At 42.9% G+C, this 18,628-nt stretch overlaps 1 protein-coding gene across 1 annotated transcript in view; it reads left to right on the plus strand.

The window, feature by feature from the left end:
• SCARB2 (scavenger receptor class B member 2) overlaps window positions 1-18,628 on the plus strand; it is a 180,997-nt gene that overhangs the window by 125,103 nt on the left and 37,266 nt on the right. The window contains exon 9 of the mRNA XM_029599909.1: window positions 10,833-10,906. Coding sequence (XP_029455769.1) covers window positions 10,833-10,906 — 74 coding nt within the window. The remainder of the gene's footprint in view (window positions 1-10,832; window positions 10,907-18,628) is intronic.

Raw genomic sequence — 18,628 nt, forward strand, 5'->3', positions numbered from 1 at the left:
ATATTACATTGTAAAAATAAATTAGTTTTATACTGTATGTATTAGTGTAATTTATAATTGATTTTATTTTTATTGGTGAAGAAAAGTAATCTCAAGTATCAGTACAGGTAGGAGACCTCAGAGATGGGGAAAAGAGAAAGGAGGAGGAGGAGGAGGAGTACAAGAAGGAAAGAGGACTAGGGATGGGGAAGAAGAGGGAGAGAGAGACAGGTTCTTGGACTGAGGAGGGAATAGGAAGGGTTGGGGAGTGGGTTCTAGGATTTGGAGAGAAGAGAGAGGTAGGTAGGGAGCTTCCAGGATTTGGGGGATAGAATCCAAGATCAAGAGAAGGGAGGATTTGAATTACAGTGAGTGGGAAGAGAGGAAGGAGGTGTCTTTACCATGCTCCAGTTCTGCTTGTCCCTCCATCCCCTCTCTAGCATCCCGCACAATCTGATACACACATTCACTTAAGACTATTCCCTTATCTGTCACACGCATGAACACTGCCCCCTACCCTTGTTCCCCCCTCGCTCACACAGAGACCTCCATAGCAGCTTGTCCTCCTCTCATCCCCCAGTCTTTCTTCCTCACCCTCCAATTATCTCTACTCTGCCCCCTTCTAATCTCCTCAAAATATGATCCCTCTTTGCTCTGTCTGCTGCAGGCTCACCCCCCTCCTCTCCTGTTCTTTGAGCACTGCCTGGGAGGGAAGGAATTGGAGTAGGAAGCAGAGGGCTGTTCTCTGCTAAGTGTGAGGTTCAGCACAGTTGAAAGGCAGCAAAACCTCAGCCAGCCTGCTGCCCCCCCCCCCCCCCCCCCCCCCCCCCCCCCCCCCCCGGGTTTTGCTGTGCCTATTGACAAATCCAGGCCTGATCACAGAAGGGTGAGAACCAGAAAAGGGACTTCAGGGAGGAAAGAGCAGGAGGGAGAGCACTCAGAAAGGGTTCATAAGATGGAGGGAAGCAGGGGAAGTGGGGAGTAGCACTCATTGAAGGAGCCGTAAGGAGAGGGTAGGATGGAGGGCATAATATATATCAGAAACTATTCCTTATTTAATTATGCATTACAAATGGTTCTGGAGTGCGTGTTTTTCTTGTTGCATGTATCTGTTTTCCCTATATCATTTAACTGTATGTAAAAATTAAAGAGACACATGGGGGAGCCTGTAAACGTTTTGGAGGTTGAAAAGGAGTCCATGCTCCGCAAAAGGTTGGGGACCCCTGTCCTAAAGCAGTGCTTGTAACTGTCAGTTGTTTCAGAGAAGAAACCAAAACTCTCCTGTGGCTTCTGGCACCTGGTTTGTTTTTGGTATGCTGTCATGAGGAAGATGCGTGGAGGCACATGCAATCTGGCATAATTTCTCTGCCCTTCCCCCTCAAATTTATACATAAAAACTGGAATGAAAAGTAATAAGAGCATAAGAACATGCCATACTGGGTCAGACCAAGGGTCCATTAAGCCCAGCATCCTGTCTCCAACAGTGGCCAATCCAGGCCATAAGAACCTGGCAAGTACCCAAAAACTAAGTCTATTCCATGTTACCGTTGCTAGTAATAGCAGTGGCTATTCTCTAAGCCAACTTAATTAATAGCAGGTAATGGTCTTCTCCTCCAAGAACTTATCCAATCCTTTTTTTAAACCCAGCTACACTAACTGCACTAACCACATCCTCTAGCAACAAATTCCAGAGTTTAATTGTGCGTTGAGTGAAAAAGAACTTTCTCCAATTAGTTTTAAATGTGCTACATGCTAACTTCATGGAGTGCCCCCTAGTCCTTCTATTATCCGAAAGAGGAAATAATTGATTCACATTAACCCATTCTAGACCTCTCATGATTTTAAACACCTCTATCATATCCCCCCTCAGCCGTCTCTTCTCCAAGCTGAAAAGTCCTAATCTGTTTAGTCTTTCCTCATAGGGGAGCTGTTTCATCCCCTTTATCATTTTTGTTGCCCTTCTCTGTACCTTCTCCATTGCAACTATATCTTTTTTGAGATGCGGCGACCAGAATTGCACACAGTATTCCAGGTGCGGTCTCACCATGGAGCGATACTGTGGCATTATGACATTTTCTGTTTGTGTTGTCATTACACAGCATTTTAACTCTTGCAGATGTTTTTTGCACCAGGTGAAGTCACTTTCTTGTGTTTTGCTCTCTATCTCACTCTTAAGGTACTTGTTTAGTGTATGTACGTTTTATTCAGGTTTTGTTGCTTTATGAAACCAGTAAGTGTGTGTGTGTGTGTGTGTGTGTGTGTGTGCATGCGCACGCAGGGAGGATGGAGGTGCATTTGTAAACAAGTCATTCTGAAGTGTCTGTTCTCCCATTTACATTTTGCTCCCTGAGTTCCTTGAAAGAGGAGTTCTGGATTTTTTTTGTTGTTAATCCTGAGGGGAATAATACAGATAAATATTGCTAAATTATTTTTAGTTTCTTCACACTGTCCTATATATAGGGCAGAGGTGACAGTGTATGACGACTGGGCAACAGATTATGAAACCAATGTGTTATAATGAATGAGATACTGTTCCTCACTAGTAAGCTGTCACATTGTCACATCTGCAGGACATCTATATAGTGTAAAAGGTCTACCAATATTAGTCCATTTTTTTAAAGAAATTGGATAACTTAGGCTCTGATATAATAAGGTACACTCAACTATATGCACTTTTGCGTATTCATAAGTTTACTCCCAGTTTAATAAGGAGTTTATTAGACAAAAAAGGTGTGCACAAATTAGCATGCCTCCATACACATCCCATGTTAATCAAGCTGTTTGGTATTACCTTTCAATGCAGAAACGTACACAGCCTTTACACATATTTTCTTAAGGCTGGCAATTTAACTCCTACTTAGAGGTGGAATAAAATTTTTGGTGCTAGTATTATTCCCTGGGGCTGATCTCGGAGCTCACCCTTTTCTAACCCGCTGTGTACTCACAATTTCGCCGCGTAAGTCTAACCTGTGATTCACTATCTGTTTTTACCGATCCTTACCGCTTCTTTAACTCAACGCATATCCCTTTCCGCCTGCGGCATGTATATGTATGTAAACGATCCGATTAGCTATTCCCTCCCATACAGTAAAGTGCGCCCCGACTATCGCCTATTTAACCTGCTATCTTGCTGCGTCTTTAACCTACTAATTTACCACCTACCCTGACCCTTGCGTTAGTGTGGTTCACTGGTTGCTCAGCATATTCAATTTAAAGCTTTAACCTTGGTATTTAAGGCTCAGCATGATCCCATACATTCCATTGCACTGTCTGTATTCACAAGAATGTAATTATCTGATTCTACCACCAAAAGCTGCCCAGTCCCAAACCAACCCAATCCACAGAAAAAAAATGCTTCTTGTCCAGAAGGCTGCCGGATTCAATAAGCATCAGCTGCCTCACCAGTCAGTGGTGGTAGAATCCGCCCTCGAGGGCACTCTTGGACCCCATTCCTTGGCACCCCCAGGGAAAGACCACAGAACGATGGACGCTCTTGGGAGAAAAGTATTCCAAGGCACCATGCTTATTGCCCCCATCACTGCCTACTTAGCTCTACATGAGCCAGGACTCGCAGGACATCTGGAAGCAGGTGCAGGAGGTGGCTGAGCAGCTGCCTCAACAGCAGCTAGACACCCTCATGTCGATGGTGCACAAGGGTCTGGAGTGCAGAAAACACAAGGTCCGTGCGACCTAAGATGTTTTCAAAATGCCATCGAGAGTCTCTGCAGCAGGAATCTGCACCCCCAGAATGGTATGGCTGTGGACCTCAGATCTCCAACTAGAGGTACAAGAACAACTCGCTGACATGCCATGCACTGGAGAGAATCTCTTCCGTGATAGGGTGAGGGATGCTATGGCCCAACTTTGGTACCACCATGAGACCTTCCAACATCTTTCTGCCAGTACACCGGACCAATCCTCCTCATCCAGGAGGTCATTGAGACTAGGGCCAAGGAAGTCTATCTTTCGCCAGAGAAAGTACTATCCTCCGCCTTCCTCGCTCCCTTCAACACCATCAGGGCTCTCACGGCTGTCCCAGGCAGCAGAGAGCCCTCGAAGCCCAGCCAGCTCCTCAGTTAACTCCAGGATGGGGTTTTGACTGGGCCATATGAGCCAGTTGCCCATACCCGGGGCAGTGGACCCTCTGCTCGGGGGCAGGCAGCAGTTTTTGCAAACCAGTGGCCTAGTATAAACTCAGACCAGTGGGTTTTGACCATCGTCCACCAAGGGTACCAATTAAATCTATTGGGTGTCCCGACAAATTACCCTCCGTGCCCATATTGAGGGCCAGTAACGCATCAGGAGGAACTACCAGGGTGGTGAGTCTGTACCACTAGAGCAAAGAGGGCGGGGATTCTATTCCAGGTACCTCCTGATTCCAAAGAGAACAGGAGGACTCTGACCCATCCTAGACCTCAGGGCCTTGAACAAGTTTCTAAAAAAAAATAAAATAAATAAAAGTTCATACTGGTTTCCCTGTGCACCTTGATCCCTTTTTGCAAAAAGGGGAATGACTATGCTCCCTTGACTTAAAGAATGAATATACTCATATTGAGATCTTCCCCGGTCACATTTACATTTTACGTTATTACAGTAATCAACAATGGGGAAAAATGGATGCTTGTAGAACTGTCTAGAATCAGGCAAATGTAAAAAGATTCCTGAGGCCTGCAAGGACATGAAGTCTGTAAAATCACAGGAAATATCTCCGATTTGTCGTGGGGACACAGCACTTCCAATACAGGGTGTTGCCATTCGGGCTCACATCTGCCCCACCGGTCTTTACAAAATGCCTGACCATGGTGGCAGCACTCCTCCGCAGACTTGGAATACATGTTTTTCTGTATATGGTTGATTGGCTGGTCAAGAGCACGTCTCAGACAAGGGCTGTCAGGTTCATGTGCTTGACCATTCGGGTGCTGGCATCACTAGGGTTCGTTCTCAACACCCAAAGTCCCATCTCAAACCGTCATCTCAGTTGGACTTCATAGGAGCCCTGCTAGACACGGTTCAGGACAAGGCCTTTCTGCCATACCAGAGGGCCATTGCTATGGTATCCATTGTGGCAGAGATTCAACAGAAACAAAAAAATTGTTCCTCCTACCCTCAAATTTTGAAATACTCATATATTAGATAGACACTATAATAATGACCATCATAATAGGCATCATCAGTTTATGCAATTGCATTTAGTACTCAGCCTTATTTATAATCATAGGTCATATTGTAATTATAGTTCATATTTCTTAATTCAAATGTCGTCTTCTTGTTTTATAATTTTTTTGCATCTAAAATTCATGGACCCATATCATTCTTCTTCACAGTTATTACTTTTTCTTTGCAAGATAAAGCCACAAAAAAGAGGACTTATCTAAGTTCTTGAAATTTTATGCCATGATGGAGAAACTGCTATTAGTCCAAATCCAATGCAGGTTCGCGTTTTGAACTATGATAGTTCTTCTTCAAGGGACAACCATGCTGTGTGCGTCTTTGAAAAAAAATATATATATGGAGATACAATCTAACCACAAACACACATTATATTATAATCTGGTGTCTTACTCACTTGGTCAACTTTTGTTGAAAAATACCGACATTCAACAGGAAGTGATGTCACATTTACGAGAGCAACCCAAGATCTCTCATAATAAACAATCAATCATCTTACGCCACATCTGCTTACCCTCCTCTGATATCATCACATTCTGTTTTAGAATACATTTACAGTAATGAATATCGATCAATTTCATTGTTAAGTCCTAAAGGACTAACAGAATCAAGGTAAAATAATCCATCATTGTTCTCTGTAATTTTACAAAAGTTTGGAGTCACTCCCCTGTGGGTTCAACTGAACCTTTTCAGTAACCTGCCACTTTAGATCTTTGAAGTTGTGCGCCTGTTGTATACAGTGCTGGACCATAGGTGCTTGCTCCTTCTATGTCGCTATACACCAGTGTTCTCTGAGGCGTTTACTTATAGGTCGTTTTGCTCTGCCTACATAGATTTTAGGGCAGGGACAACAGATCATATAAATCACATTAGAGGTTGTACAATCAGAGCATTCTCTTGCAAAGAACTGTCTACCAGAAACATCTTCAGTCCACACTGGACCCACAATTGCTTGATCACCCAAGGCACATTCAACAGAGCCAGCAGGTGTCAGCCTAGTACATGTTGAGACTGTTGGGCCATATGGCTGCAACTGTCCATGGTATTCCCTTGGCACGATTACACGTGTGCAGAGCTCAATGGACCCTGAGGTCACAATGGCATCAAGCCATTCAGAGCCTCCAGGATTGCATCTGAGTTACCCTGTCTCTCCAGGATTCATTGTCTTGGTGGCAGGCACTTTCCAATCTGGAACAGGGGATCTCCTAAGTCTCTCCACTCAAATTGTCCTAACCACGGATGCATCTACTCTGGAGTGGGGAACTCATGTAGATGGGCTCGGTACCCAGGGTCTTTGGTCCACTCAGGAACATTCTTAGCAAATCAACTTCCTGGGAGGTACACACTATGGGCTTTCAGAGATCAGCTGTCGAACAATGTTGTTCTGATCCAGACCAACAACCAGGTTGCCATGTGGTATTTCAATAGGCAAGGAGGCACGGGATCATACCTCTTGTGTCAGGAAGCGGTCCAGATATGGTCGTGGGCCCTGTCCCACAGGATGGTGCTCAGGTCCATGTACCTGGCTGGCACGGAGAATGTGGTAGCAGACAGACTGGGCCAAGCCTTTAGACCCCCACGAGTGGTCCCTGGAGCAGGGGGTACCAAATTGGATTTTCTGCCTCTGGGGGAATCCAGACATAGATCTGTTTGCGTACCCCTGCAACAGGAAAGTGCCTTGGTTCTGCTCCCTGCACAGGGCAGATGGCAAACCACACTCGGATGCCCTAATCTATCTTTGGGGCAAGGGTCTTCTGTATGCATATCCTCCAATTCCCTTATGGGCGAAGACTCTCTTGAAGCTTTGTGAGGACAAAGGAACTATGATTCTCGTAGCCCCTTCATTGGCAGAGAGAGGTCTGGTTTCCACTCCTTCGGAAGTTGTCCATCAGGAGACCAATTATTCTGGGGACTTCCCCACATCTCATCATGCAAGACCAAGGCAGGCTGCAGCAAATCAACCTCCAGACCCTCCAGACCCTGTCACTCACAGCCTGGATGTTGAGAGGTTAATTTTGCAGCCGCTTGATGTTTCAGAGAAAGTGTTTTGAGTCCTGGTGGCTTCTAGAAAGCCTTCCACTAGAAAATCCTATGGACTGAAGTGGAGGAGGTTTTCTGTGTGGAGTGAGTAAAAGGTCATAAATCCATTCTTCTGCACTCCATTAGAATTCATCTTAGTTCAAATGGCGCATACCATCAAGGTGTAGATGGTATGCCCCTCTCTGTACAGTCTATAGTTGTACAGCCTGCTTCAACTGAAGCCTCCCCTAAGGCTCCCGCTGTGTCTTGGGACCTCAACATGGTGTTAGCTCAGCTGATGAAAGCTCCTTTTGAACTGCTTCATGCCTGTGACCTGAAATACCTGACCTGGAAGGTCTTTTTTTTTTTTTTATGCCGGTCAATTCAGTGCACAGGGTCAGCAAGATCCAGGCCTTAGTGACATATCCACCTTATACTAAATTTTTTCACAACAGGGTGGTCTTGTGTATACATCCTAAGTTCCTATCTAAGGTGTTGATGGATTTCCATCTTAACCAACCTTGCCAATATTCTTTCCCAATCCCCATTCGCACCAAGGCGAACGAGCAATGCACAGTTTGGACTGCAAGAGAGCCTTAGCCTTCTATCTGGAGTAGACAGAAGCCCATAGATAGGCACTCAACTTTTATTTTTATTTTTTTTTAATAAGAATACGTTGGGCGTTGCCATTGCCAAACAGACAATATCAAATTGGTTAGCAGATTGCATCTCCTTCTGTTATGCCCAGACAGGACTGCATCTTAGGGGCCATGTCAAGGCTCATTGTCTGAGAGCCATGGTAGCGTCAGTAGCCCACTTGTGAGCAGTTCCCGTGGAGGAGATCTGCAAGGCTGCGACATGGAGTTCTCTCCACACATTCACATTTCATTACTGTCTGGATAGGAATGGCCAATGCGATAATAGGTTTGGCCAGTCTTTCCTTCAGAACCTGTTTGAGGTGTAGAACCCAACTCTCCCAACCTAGGGCCCATTATTTGGGTTCAGGCTGTCTCCCCTTCTGTTGCCAAAAGCACCTGTACTGTTGTGCCTGTTGTGGCCCCTGGTTAGGTGTCTGTTGGTCCCCTGTTTGTGTTGGGGAGCAGCTATAGCTAGAGATTCACCCATGTTTGAGGATTACCATCCTGCTTATCCTTGGAGAAAGCAGAGTTGGTTACCTTTAACAGTTATTCTCCAAGGACAGTAGGATGTTAGTCCTCACGAAACCCACCTATCATCCCGCAGAGTTGAGTTTCTCCTATTTTTTATTTTAATTGTAAGTCTATGTTATGAGATTGAAAAAGGACCCACGAAGACGTATGGCATAGGGCATGCTGGGCATGCTCAGTGTGCCTAGTCAAAATTCTAGAAACTTTTCTGCATTGGGGTTCCATCTTATGATGTCACCCTTGTGTGAGGACTAACATCCTGCTGTCCTTGGAGAACACCTGTTCCAGGTAAGCAACTCTGTTTTTTTTAATCCATATATACATGTTGGCACAGGTGTGTGCTGTGGAAAGTAGACTCCATTAGTTCTGCCTGAACTTATTATTTGTTTTAATTCACATTGACCACTAGGTGTCCTATTATAACCATTGTTTTGCTCTGTCAGTTCCCTGATTGATCAAGGCTTGTCTATATTTTCTCAGTGTGTTCAAGTTAGACTGTATTTCCTTCTAGTCTGAAAATTCAAAGCTAAATGCCATCCCTTAAAGATAGGAAATTTTACAGAAGCTACATTGCACATAGGACATCTCTTTCACCATGTGCACCCACCATCAACTATCTTCCTTTTCATTAGACAACCAGCATGATAAAATAAAAAATACTGTATTTTTCGCTCCATAAGATGCAGCTGACCATAAGAGCACCTAGGATTCAGAGGGGGAAAATTTTTTTAAAAATGGTGTGCTAAACTGGCTCCGTTCTCGGGCATTTGTGCATCTTATGGAGCGCCCGTTTCCGGCACTGGGGTGTGCATACAATTTTTTTTTTGTCCCCGTTTCGTTTTCGGGTCTGGGGAGGGCCATTTCGGTCCACTCCCTGGATCAGAAAACTTTTATCATGCTATTTCGTGGAAAAAAAACCAAAAAAAACCCCCATCCCAACTCTTCAAATTTAATTAGCTACAACCCCCGACCCTCCTGACCCCCCCAAGACTTGCCAAAAGTCCCTGGTGGTCCAGCGGGGGTCCCGGGAGCGATCTCCTGCTCTTGGGCCATCGGCTGCCAGTAATCAAAATGGCGCCAGTGGCCCTTTGCCCTTACTATGTGATAAGGGCTACCGGTGCCATTGGTCGGCCCCTGTCACATGTTAGGAGTAATGGATGGCCGGCGCCATCTTTTACACCTGCTAATTATCTAGCATAAGTGATATTAAACAGGTTTCTTTTGTAATACTGACTGGGTGGAAATCTGGGTGAACTGGGGCTTGCTCAGGCTGAAGAACCAGGAGGGTCTCAATGATCTGGAGAAGAACTGGACAAATTAGTTAATCTGGTAATTTCACACACTCATTTGCTTTAAAATACACAGATTTACATATGCCAATCCCACCTTATTTTCACACACAAAATATGTGTGTATATTTTTAGAATAGGTGGGTAAAGTATACGTTTCAATGACCAGTGTTAGAAACAGAAAGCTAGGCTTGGTGGGCCCTCAGTCTGACCCAGTATGGCAACTTCTTATGTTCTTATTAGTACATGGCTGTGACCACTATCAAGACTGCTCCTAATTGAATCGAAAAGAGAAAGTATGAGCACTTTGGTATTCAGAGAAAAACTAAACTCAAACTGAAACTGGTTTAAGATCTGGTGGTCTTCGACAAAGTCTGTGAGTTATTTCAATACCACAAATTCAATGATTTTTTATAAAACTGACAGGGATGATATAGGGCAATAATTAGATGGTTCAGCAGGATTTAAATTTGGCTTCTTGAGCAAAGACCTAACAACGTTTTTAAGGGTCTTTGCCAGATGACCTTCGGTTAAGAAAAGATTAACTAAAATGGTCAAAAAAAGTAGCAATTGCGGCCTTAGTAGCCTTTAAAGCAGATGTTCAAGGCACAGTAGGCAGCATTCATTGAAGAGATAATTAAAATGTCTAATTCTTCATATCAAATGAGGAACATTTTGCTTCGCTGTCATCAAATGCAATATCAAACTATCATGGTGCCGTTATGAATAACAAATTTTTAATAGTTTAGTTGACAGAAAATCCATAAACTCATTACCCTTAATGGTCATAGGGCTGTCGGATTGCATCCCAGTGGTTGCGGATAGTTTCTTTTACAATTCCAAAGAGCATGCATATTATCTGCAGGTGGGAATAATAAATTGCTAAATTTGGCATTCTGCCCATGTTGTAATATAATAATAATTTGATAGTAGCTCTGTTTAAATGCTAACGTCAACAAATTGAAGTTCCTGTTTGGAAATCAGTTCAACAGCCATACTGGGGCGCACTTCATTGCTAGCCCCACCATGGCAGAGTTTACAAGAAAACTATCAGCATTTACATGGTTTCTATGATTATAGGATAAACCCACAACCAAGTGTGGAACGATGTTTGTTTTACATGGACCTTTGCAATTGCTTTTGCAACACACCTGTTTGATTGTGTTCTATGATTATAGTCCATCATAAAATGTTCCCCTTTCATTCACAGCTCACTGGAATCGTTGTGAGAGCGGCCAAACGAATCCAGATCAATGTGCATGTGAGACAGATTCCTGGCTTCACGTGAGTACTCTCCATTAATTGCTCTGTTGACTTCCTGTATATACAGCCACACAGCTGACTCCATGGCATCTGGACAAACTGAGCTAGTCCTGGTTTTACACCATTGCAACTAAGGCCCCGTCGTCCTGCTTTGAATTGGAGAAATTGGCACTGCAGATCCACAGATGCACTAGGTACAAAGCGGAGGCTAGTTTAACCTGACCCGATAACATGGACTCAAATGGGAGTTGTATAAGCACAAGCTCTAATTCAGCCCCTTTATGTATCTGTTACCATGTGTCCAGTATATATGTGCGTGGAGTTTTTCTAATGACATGGAGTCAGTTTGTAACCCCACAGGAGCAGCAGCACTACTTCTAACAAAAGCATTAATGCTTTAGGTTGTATATGGTACCTTTTCATCCAAGCTGCATGCCAGGTAAGGAACTTTGAGGTCAATATTCAGCAGTACAGAGGGTGGACAATTTATCTAGCTAAAGTTAACTGGATAACTTCTCCAGGACAATCAGTACAATGCTATCAATTAGGCACGCCACTGAATATAGCCAGATAAACATGCAGCCTGGATGAACCATTCTTGTTTTTATTTTCTGTCATTTACTATGTTACTATGTTATTATCCAGGTATCTTTAAAACTGCTCTCCAGCATGACCAAATTTAGCTGAGTGCGTTGTCCAGTTAATTCTAATGTTGGAGTTAGCCAGATAAGTTATCTGGTTAGCTTAACACTGCCCTATACATTCTGCAATGCTTCCAATTTATCTCACTTTTATCCAACTAAACAGCTGGGTAAGATGGCGGCATCCAGAGTGGCGAGAAATTTAAAACCTGCAGTTTGTCTGGCTATGTCCCCACCTAAACCTAGCTGGACATACCATCTGATATTGACCATTTTATTTGTATTTATTTGCTGCTCAATCACAGGTGGGTGAACTGGCAGTGCAGGGAAGTCAGTAGGAAAGTGGAGATTCTAGCCCAGGACTTCTTAATTCTCAGGAGAAAGTTTTATTCACTAGACTCACAGGTCCTTGTGTTATTATTGCTATGACTCTGTAGTTGAAACTTTTATAGGACAGTTGTGCTGGAGTTCATTTTTTAAAATGTTTGATTTATTTATTTATTTAAAAGAATTTATATATCGCAAATTAGACAGGATCTGTCTGGCTAAGCGGTTTACAAAGAAGATAAACATACATAATAAAATACGCGATTAAATAAAAAAAACATTTAAAAAATTGTAAAAAACTACTTCTTAAAAGGACTAAAAGCAAAAAGACAGTTTTGCTGTATTGATGGCAATGTTTTCAATAAACTTAAAAAAGTTGTTAGGTAATGTTGTATGCAGCGGCAAAGAGATATGTTTTTAAAGCCTTTTTAAATTCTTTCGTATTTGCCATTAAATGAATTTCTTCTGGGATGGCATTCCAGAGGATTGGTCCGGCGACAGAAAAAGTGTGTTTACATATAAATTCCAGATGGGCAAGTTTTACTGAGGGGATTTTTATAATACAGCAACAAATAAACTAAAGTACAGGCAGTGTTAACTTATGAAAGGAAAAAGTAAATTTCATTACAAAATATAAGAGAAACTCTAGTCCATAATTGGAGGGGACGATAACATAGGATTGAGCAATATATACATTTTTAACATTGAAATATCACCATCTTATTATAAACATATCCTAGAAAATTGAGGGATCTTCTAAGAGCTACTCTTATCTTTTAAAAATCTCTTCAGCTGCTCCAGATCATAAAAATAAATTCATTCCCCTACACATGTACAAGGAATTTAAGACACTAAATTCAGAACTTACATTCTCAACTGTATAAAAAATTTCCTCTGGAAACGAGTACACTTGGATAAATCCAGAAAAACACATAGTCTCCTAAAAACAAAAGAGACCTGTTCCTAAAAAACAATTTCTAAATCGAATGTCTATCCATTCCACCCAAACAGTAGAAAATGGCTACAAGATACTTTACTGCAGGTACTTGACTCCAGTGAGATTGCATAGAATCTACCCCACTGTGTCTAACCTGTGCTGGAGGGAATGTGGAGGGGTAGGTACCTTCTTTCATATTCGGGGGCAGTGTCTGCTAGTTCAACGCTATTGGGATAGGATCCCAAAGTTAATCGTAGATATTACAGGCATTGAGGTCCCTAAGGACCCCTAAGATATTGCTGCTTAATTCGCCAGTGGATCATGTAGCAGACTATGCTCCACGATTCTTGCTGCAGATAATTACTGCAGCTAGATGCAAGCTGACTTTTTGGTGGCGTTCCTTCCCTCAGTCAGATACACTCGCGCATTGTGAGGGTATTTCTTGTGGGAAAGTTAACAGCATATAAACATGATACTATCTACAAGTTTGAGAAGGCTTGGCTCCCATATATAGACTGGGGTACAGGATCTTATATGATGAGGAACGCATTGAATGGCTCTACGGGTTGTGCCTTCTTCTGATCTTACTCCTCAAGGTATTTTGAGATCATGGGGTTCTGAAACTGTAACACAGGGGGCAGGCCTGTGAGCAGAGATTCCCTCTTTGTATAATTTGGTGAGACAAGAGGGAGGGGGAAGAGAGCAAGATATTATAAAAAAAAGTATGAGGGGATGGGGAGTGGGGTTCAGAAGGCCGTTGAGAAAGCTAGTTTAGCATTGCTTAGTAGACCTTATAAATGAGGTATTTTGCTGTAATTACGTAATATGTTGTGATGTTGGATACTGGTGGACATAGACATGTTATGTGGTTGTCAAACATCCTTAATTAAAAAAAAAAATAAAAAAGTCTATCCATTTCAAGAACAAAGGATGCTGACAGTGTTTTGGGGTACAAAATTTTCTTTGTTTCTAGTAGAGATGATACATTAGATGTATCAGAAGAAACTTACACATCTATGCCATTTCCATGAGCTTATAAGAAAGGCTTCTGAGAGGAAATATATTTTATACATAGGAGGAATATTTAGAGGCAAAATCTATTTCAACTTTCAATAAAATATTTCTTTAGCATCTCATATGCTTCTAGGAAAATTCACAAAATGTAAGATTCTATACCTAGTAACATTTTCAAGTAATTAAATCCTGGAACGAAGACATGTATTATCCTTAACCAAAATGCTGAACTGTAGCCAGTTCCATCACTTTTGTCAATAAGGACCCTAGCAGAGTTGTGTGGTTAGCCAGGGAAATATTATGTGCCTCAATCTGAGCTGAAGCATCAGCGGAGAATTTACACAGTTGCATCACACAGCCCTTCAAGATACCCTCCACATGTTGTAAAGAATATGCCTGATCCCCTAGGGGCTGGGGTTTCCAAATTTTAGGGAGCATGGATCCCTTTTCAACCTCCAAATATTTTGCAGACCCTTGCATGTGTCTCTCGTTTTGACATGCTTTTAAATGCCATGCGGAAAATTCATTAATGTAATAACAACATGCATTCCAAAATCATTTTCCAATGTATAAAACTATTAAATAAGGGACGGTTTCTGATGTAAACTGTGCTCCCCTTCCTACTCGCCTCTTATGGCTCCTTCATGAATGCTTCTCTCCACCTCCGTCCTCAGACCCTTCCCGCGTGCTCTTCCTCCTGCTCTTTTCCTCCTTGCAGCCCCTTCTCTGGTTCTGTCCCTCCTGCCCTTCCCCCTGTGACCCCTTCTTCCCAAGTGCTCACCCTCCAGCCCTCTACAAGTGCCTTCACTGCTGCCCTGCTTGCCCCCCATGGCCTCTTCCCTTCTCTCCTTTCCTCCTGTGTGTCCTCCTCTGGTTCTCCCTCTCAAGGTCCCTTCCTGAATGTTTTCCCTCCAGTGCACCTTCCTCCTTGCTTCTCTTCTTCCATAGCTTCTTTCTGAGTTCTGCAACCCCATGGTCCCATCCCTTCCTATGGCCCCTTCCTAAGTGTCTTGCCTCCTGCTCTTTTTCTCTTGCAGCTCCTTCCCTCTCCCCACTGCCTACCCCGAATGTTTTTATTTATTTGGATTTATTACCTACTTTTTTCAATTAAAAATAAACAAAAAAACTCACCCAAAGTGGGGTACAAGATATTTGAAAGGTAACATACAGTCTGAAGGAGACTAAACAGTTATAGTCTGCAGGAGTCTTCGGTAAAGACTAAATTTGATATCCATCAACCACAGGACCAAAATAGGTAAAATGTAAAACAGGTCTAAACTTGAAATAAATCAACAGGCGGACTAAAAATGCAACACATCTCAGTAACATTTCTGCACAGGACTAATTAGATACGAATACAAAAATCTCAGCACAGCAACAGGTTATATAGCAGCATTTTCAAGGCACTGATAAATGCAAACATGTCAATAAAACATTAGGCTACAATTTTTAGCTCTCCTTCCTCTCTTTTTAAGGCCCTTTCCAAGCACTTTCATTCCTACATTTTCCCTTTTGCCCTCTCTTCCCTGTGACCCCCTTCTCCACGTCTTTCTGAGTGCCAGTTCTACTATGGCATCTTCCCTCCAGATGCCTACCATGGCCATACTACCTCCCTCAGTGCAGCTTTTTTCTCTCATTATTAGGTCAGCAGTACAAGCCAGAACACATGTAGCGTGCTCCCCTCATCCTTCGCACAGCTCCAGACTCCTCATGGTGGCAATCAGATGCACGCTTTGCAACCTCCTGTGTGGAAAGAATGTCATGGCCCACATAGACAATTGAGTGGTTATGTTCTACATAAACAAGGAAGGCAGGTCCAGTTACTGGATCCTGTGCACGGAGGCCCTGCAGATCACGGAGTGGGCAGAGGAGAAATCCATCCTCCTCCAGGCGACCTATCTCCCGGGCATAGTGAACACCAAAGTCGACAAACTAAGTAGGATTTTGCCTCCAAATGAATGGGCTGTGAACCAGCAAGTGGCGAATGAGCTCTTTGTGATGTGGGGTCTCCCATGCATGGACCTCTTTGCGACGATACACAAAAGGAAGGTACCAGCTTTCTTATTTATTTATTTATTTAAAGAATTTATATACCGGGGTTCCTGTATAGTATACATATCACCCCGGTTTACAAGGAACCATAACTATCGCTAAGGAAACGATCATTTAGCGGTTTACATTGAACATTTAGCGGTTTACATTGAACATAGTTAATTTGAGAAAACATAAATAAACATAAATAAACATAAATGAACATAAATAGTTAATTTGAAGAGAAGTATATAAAATGGTTAACCAGTTAATAACTAAAAAGCAGGTTAATAAGTAAATAAGTAAGTAAATAACATTGAACTTGGTAGAATCTGGTAACAGGATAAAATATAGTGTTGCATATGTTTAAGTACAGTTTTGTGTTAATTTCTTCAGAAAGATGTAAGCTGGGGAAGATACGGAGGATATGAAATGCCTTTTTTCTTGCTCATTAGCTCTATGGGAATGCTTGTTCGAACAACCAAGTCTTAAGTTTCTTTTTAAATGTAGTGTGGCACGGTTCAAGGCGAAGGTCCGGAGGGAGCGAGTTCCAGAGAGAAGGGCCCGCTGTGGATAGAGCACGTTTCCTCAGGGAGGATTTCGCCTGTTGTGTGGTTAGTCTGTACTGATATGCGCTTCTAGTTGGTTTCACTGATGTGTGTAGCTGAATTTGAAATGTTAAATTGAGTGGAGCGATATTATGTAAGGCCTTATGTATCATCATTAAGGACTTGAATTGGATCCTGTATTTTATCGGGAGCCAGTGTAGATGATGCAGGATTGGGGTGATATGGTCTCTTTTTTTGGCATTTGAGAGGATTCTTGCCGAGGCATTCAGGACCATCTGAAGTGGTTTTGTGGTGCAAGCTGGTAGGCCAAGGAGGAGAGAGTTACAGTAGTCCAGTTTTGGGAGTATGATGGCTTGTAGCACCATGCGGAAATCTCTGTACAGAAGGAGTGGTTTTAGTTTCTTTAAGGTTTGTAGTTTAAAGAAACATTCTTTTGTTGTGTTGTTGACGAATTTGTTGAAGCTGAATCCACCGTCTAAGATGACTCCCAGGTCCTTTACTTATTGAGAAAAGGTATCCGGAATTTGGTTGGCATTCGGAGGAGTGGATGGGACATAGTTTTCCGGTGCTATAATGAGGATTTCAGTTTTGTTTGTGTTTAAGACTAGGTTGAGGCTGGTGAGTAGGTTGTTGATAGCTGCGAGACATTTACTCCAGTGTGACATGGCTTTGTGTAGTGTGTCCTCTATAGGGATGAGGATTTGTATGTCATCCGCATATAGGAAGTGTATAAGCTTGAGGTTGGTGAGTAATTGGCAGAGAGGGAGAAGATATATATTGAAGAGAGTCGGGGAGAGGGATGATCCTTGCGGAACTCCCCTTTTAGATTCGATGGCACGAGACTCTTTGTTATTTATCCTGACCTTGTATGATCTGTCCTCCAAAAATGATTCGAACCAGTTGAACGCTGCTCCTGTAATGCCATTGTCCGTTAGGCGTTGCAGGAGGCACGGGTGGTTTACGGTATCGAACGCTGAAGAGAGATCCAGGAGAGCGAGGAGGCAAGGTTGGCCTTTTTCTAGGTTAAAGATAATGGTGTCTGATAGTGAGGCTAATAGCGATTCTGTGTTCCTAGTTTTACGAAATCCAAATTGGTTTGGGGTGAGGATGTTATTTTCTTCAAGAAAATCTGAGAGTTGTTTGTTAACCACTTTTTCCATAGTTTTGGCTAACATAGGGAGGTTTGCTATAGGTCTGAAGCTGGCTGGATCTGAGGTGGGAAGGTTGGGTTTTTTGAGGAGCGGTTTGAGTATGGCTAACTTGAGTTGGTTGGGAACTTGCCCTTGAGTGAGAGAGCAGTTGATGATGTCTGCAACAGGTTTGGCTATGGTGTTGGTGATCATACTCAGGGTGTTTGAAGGGATATAGTCCGATGGGTGAGAGGAAGGTTTTATCTTCTTGAGAATGTTCTCTATTTCTAAAGTAGATGTGGGATCAAACTTGTCCAGTACTGATGGGGTTGTGTTAGGTTGTAAGGTGGTTGAGTGCAATGATTGTTGGGCGGTTGAGTGCGGAGGCTGTTGATCTGTTGTGTCCAAAGATTGTTGAGCGGTTGAGTGATCTGATTTTTGAATGTGGTTTGGAAGTGTAGCTGCTCCTTTGAGGGGGGCTAGGAGTGATGTGATTTTGTTGTCGAAGAAGGCAGCTAGTTCATTCGCTTTGTTGAGAGCTTGGTCGTCTGGAATGGTAGGCGCAGGAGGTTTAGTAAGGGTAGAGACGTATGAGAAAAGTGCTCTTGAATCAAATATGAGGTGGTGGATCTTTTTGGAGAAGAATTCTCTCTTGGTTTTGTTGATGTCATTTCTGTATGAGTTGAGGCACTCTTTGTAGATGAGGAGGGTGGTTGAAGATGGGTTTCTTCGCCAATTTTGTTCCTTGGATCTCAAATCATGTTTGCGTTTTTTCAGCTCAGGAGTGAACCAAGGTTTCCTGTTGTCTTTGTTAGGGTTGATATATTTAGTCGTCATGGGGCACATTTGGTCTGCAACCTTTTTAGTGATGTTGGTCCATGAAGCAGTCGCTGAGTTGGCGTCGGAGAGGTCCAGATGCACTAGTTCCTTGGCCAGTTGTTCACTGAGTTGGTCTCCTGAGCATTGTTTCCTGATGGAGATGGCTATTGATTGTGTGGATTGCGGGGAGATCTCCTTTATTTCTAACACCGATGTTATGATTCTGTGGTCTGTCCACGGTACTGGAAGGCAAGTGGGGATGTTGTGTGTTGTGA

The sequence above is a fragment of the Rhinatrema bivittatum genome, chromosome 1 (genome assembly GCF_901001135.1).
Source record: "Rhinatrema bivittatum chromosome 1, aRhiBiv1.1, whole genome shotgun sequence".
In the NCBI taxonomy this organism is placed as follows: Eukaryota; Metazoa; Chordata; class Amphibia; order Gymnophiona; family Rhinatrematidae; genus Rhinatrema; species Rhinatrema bivittatum.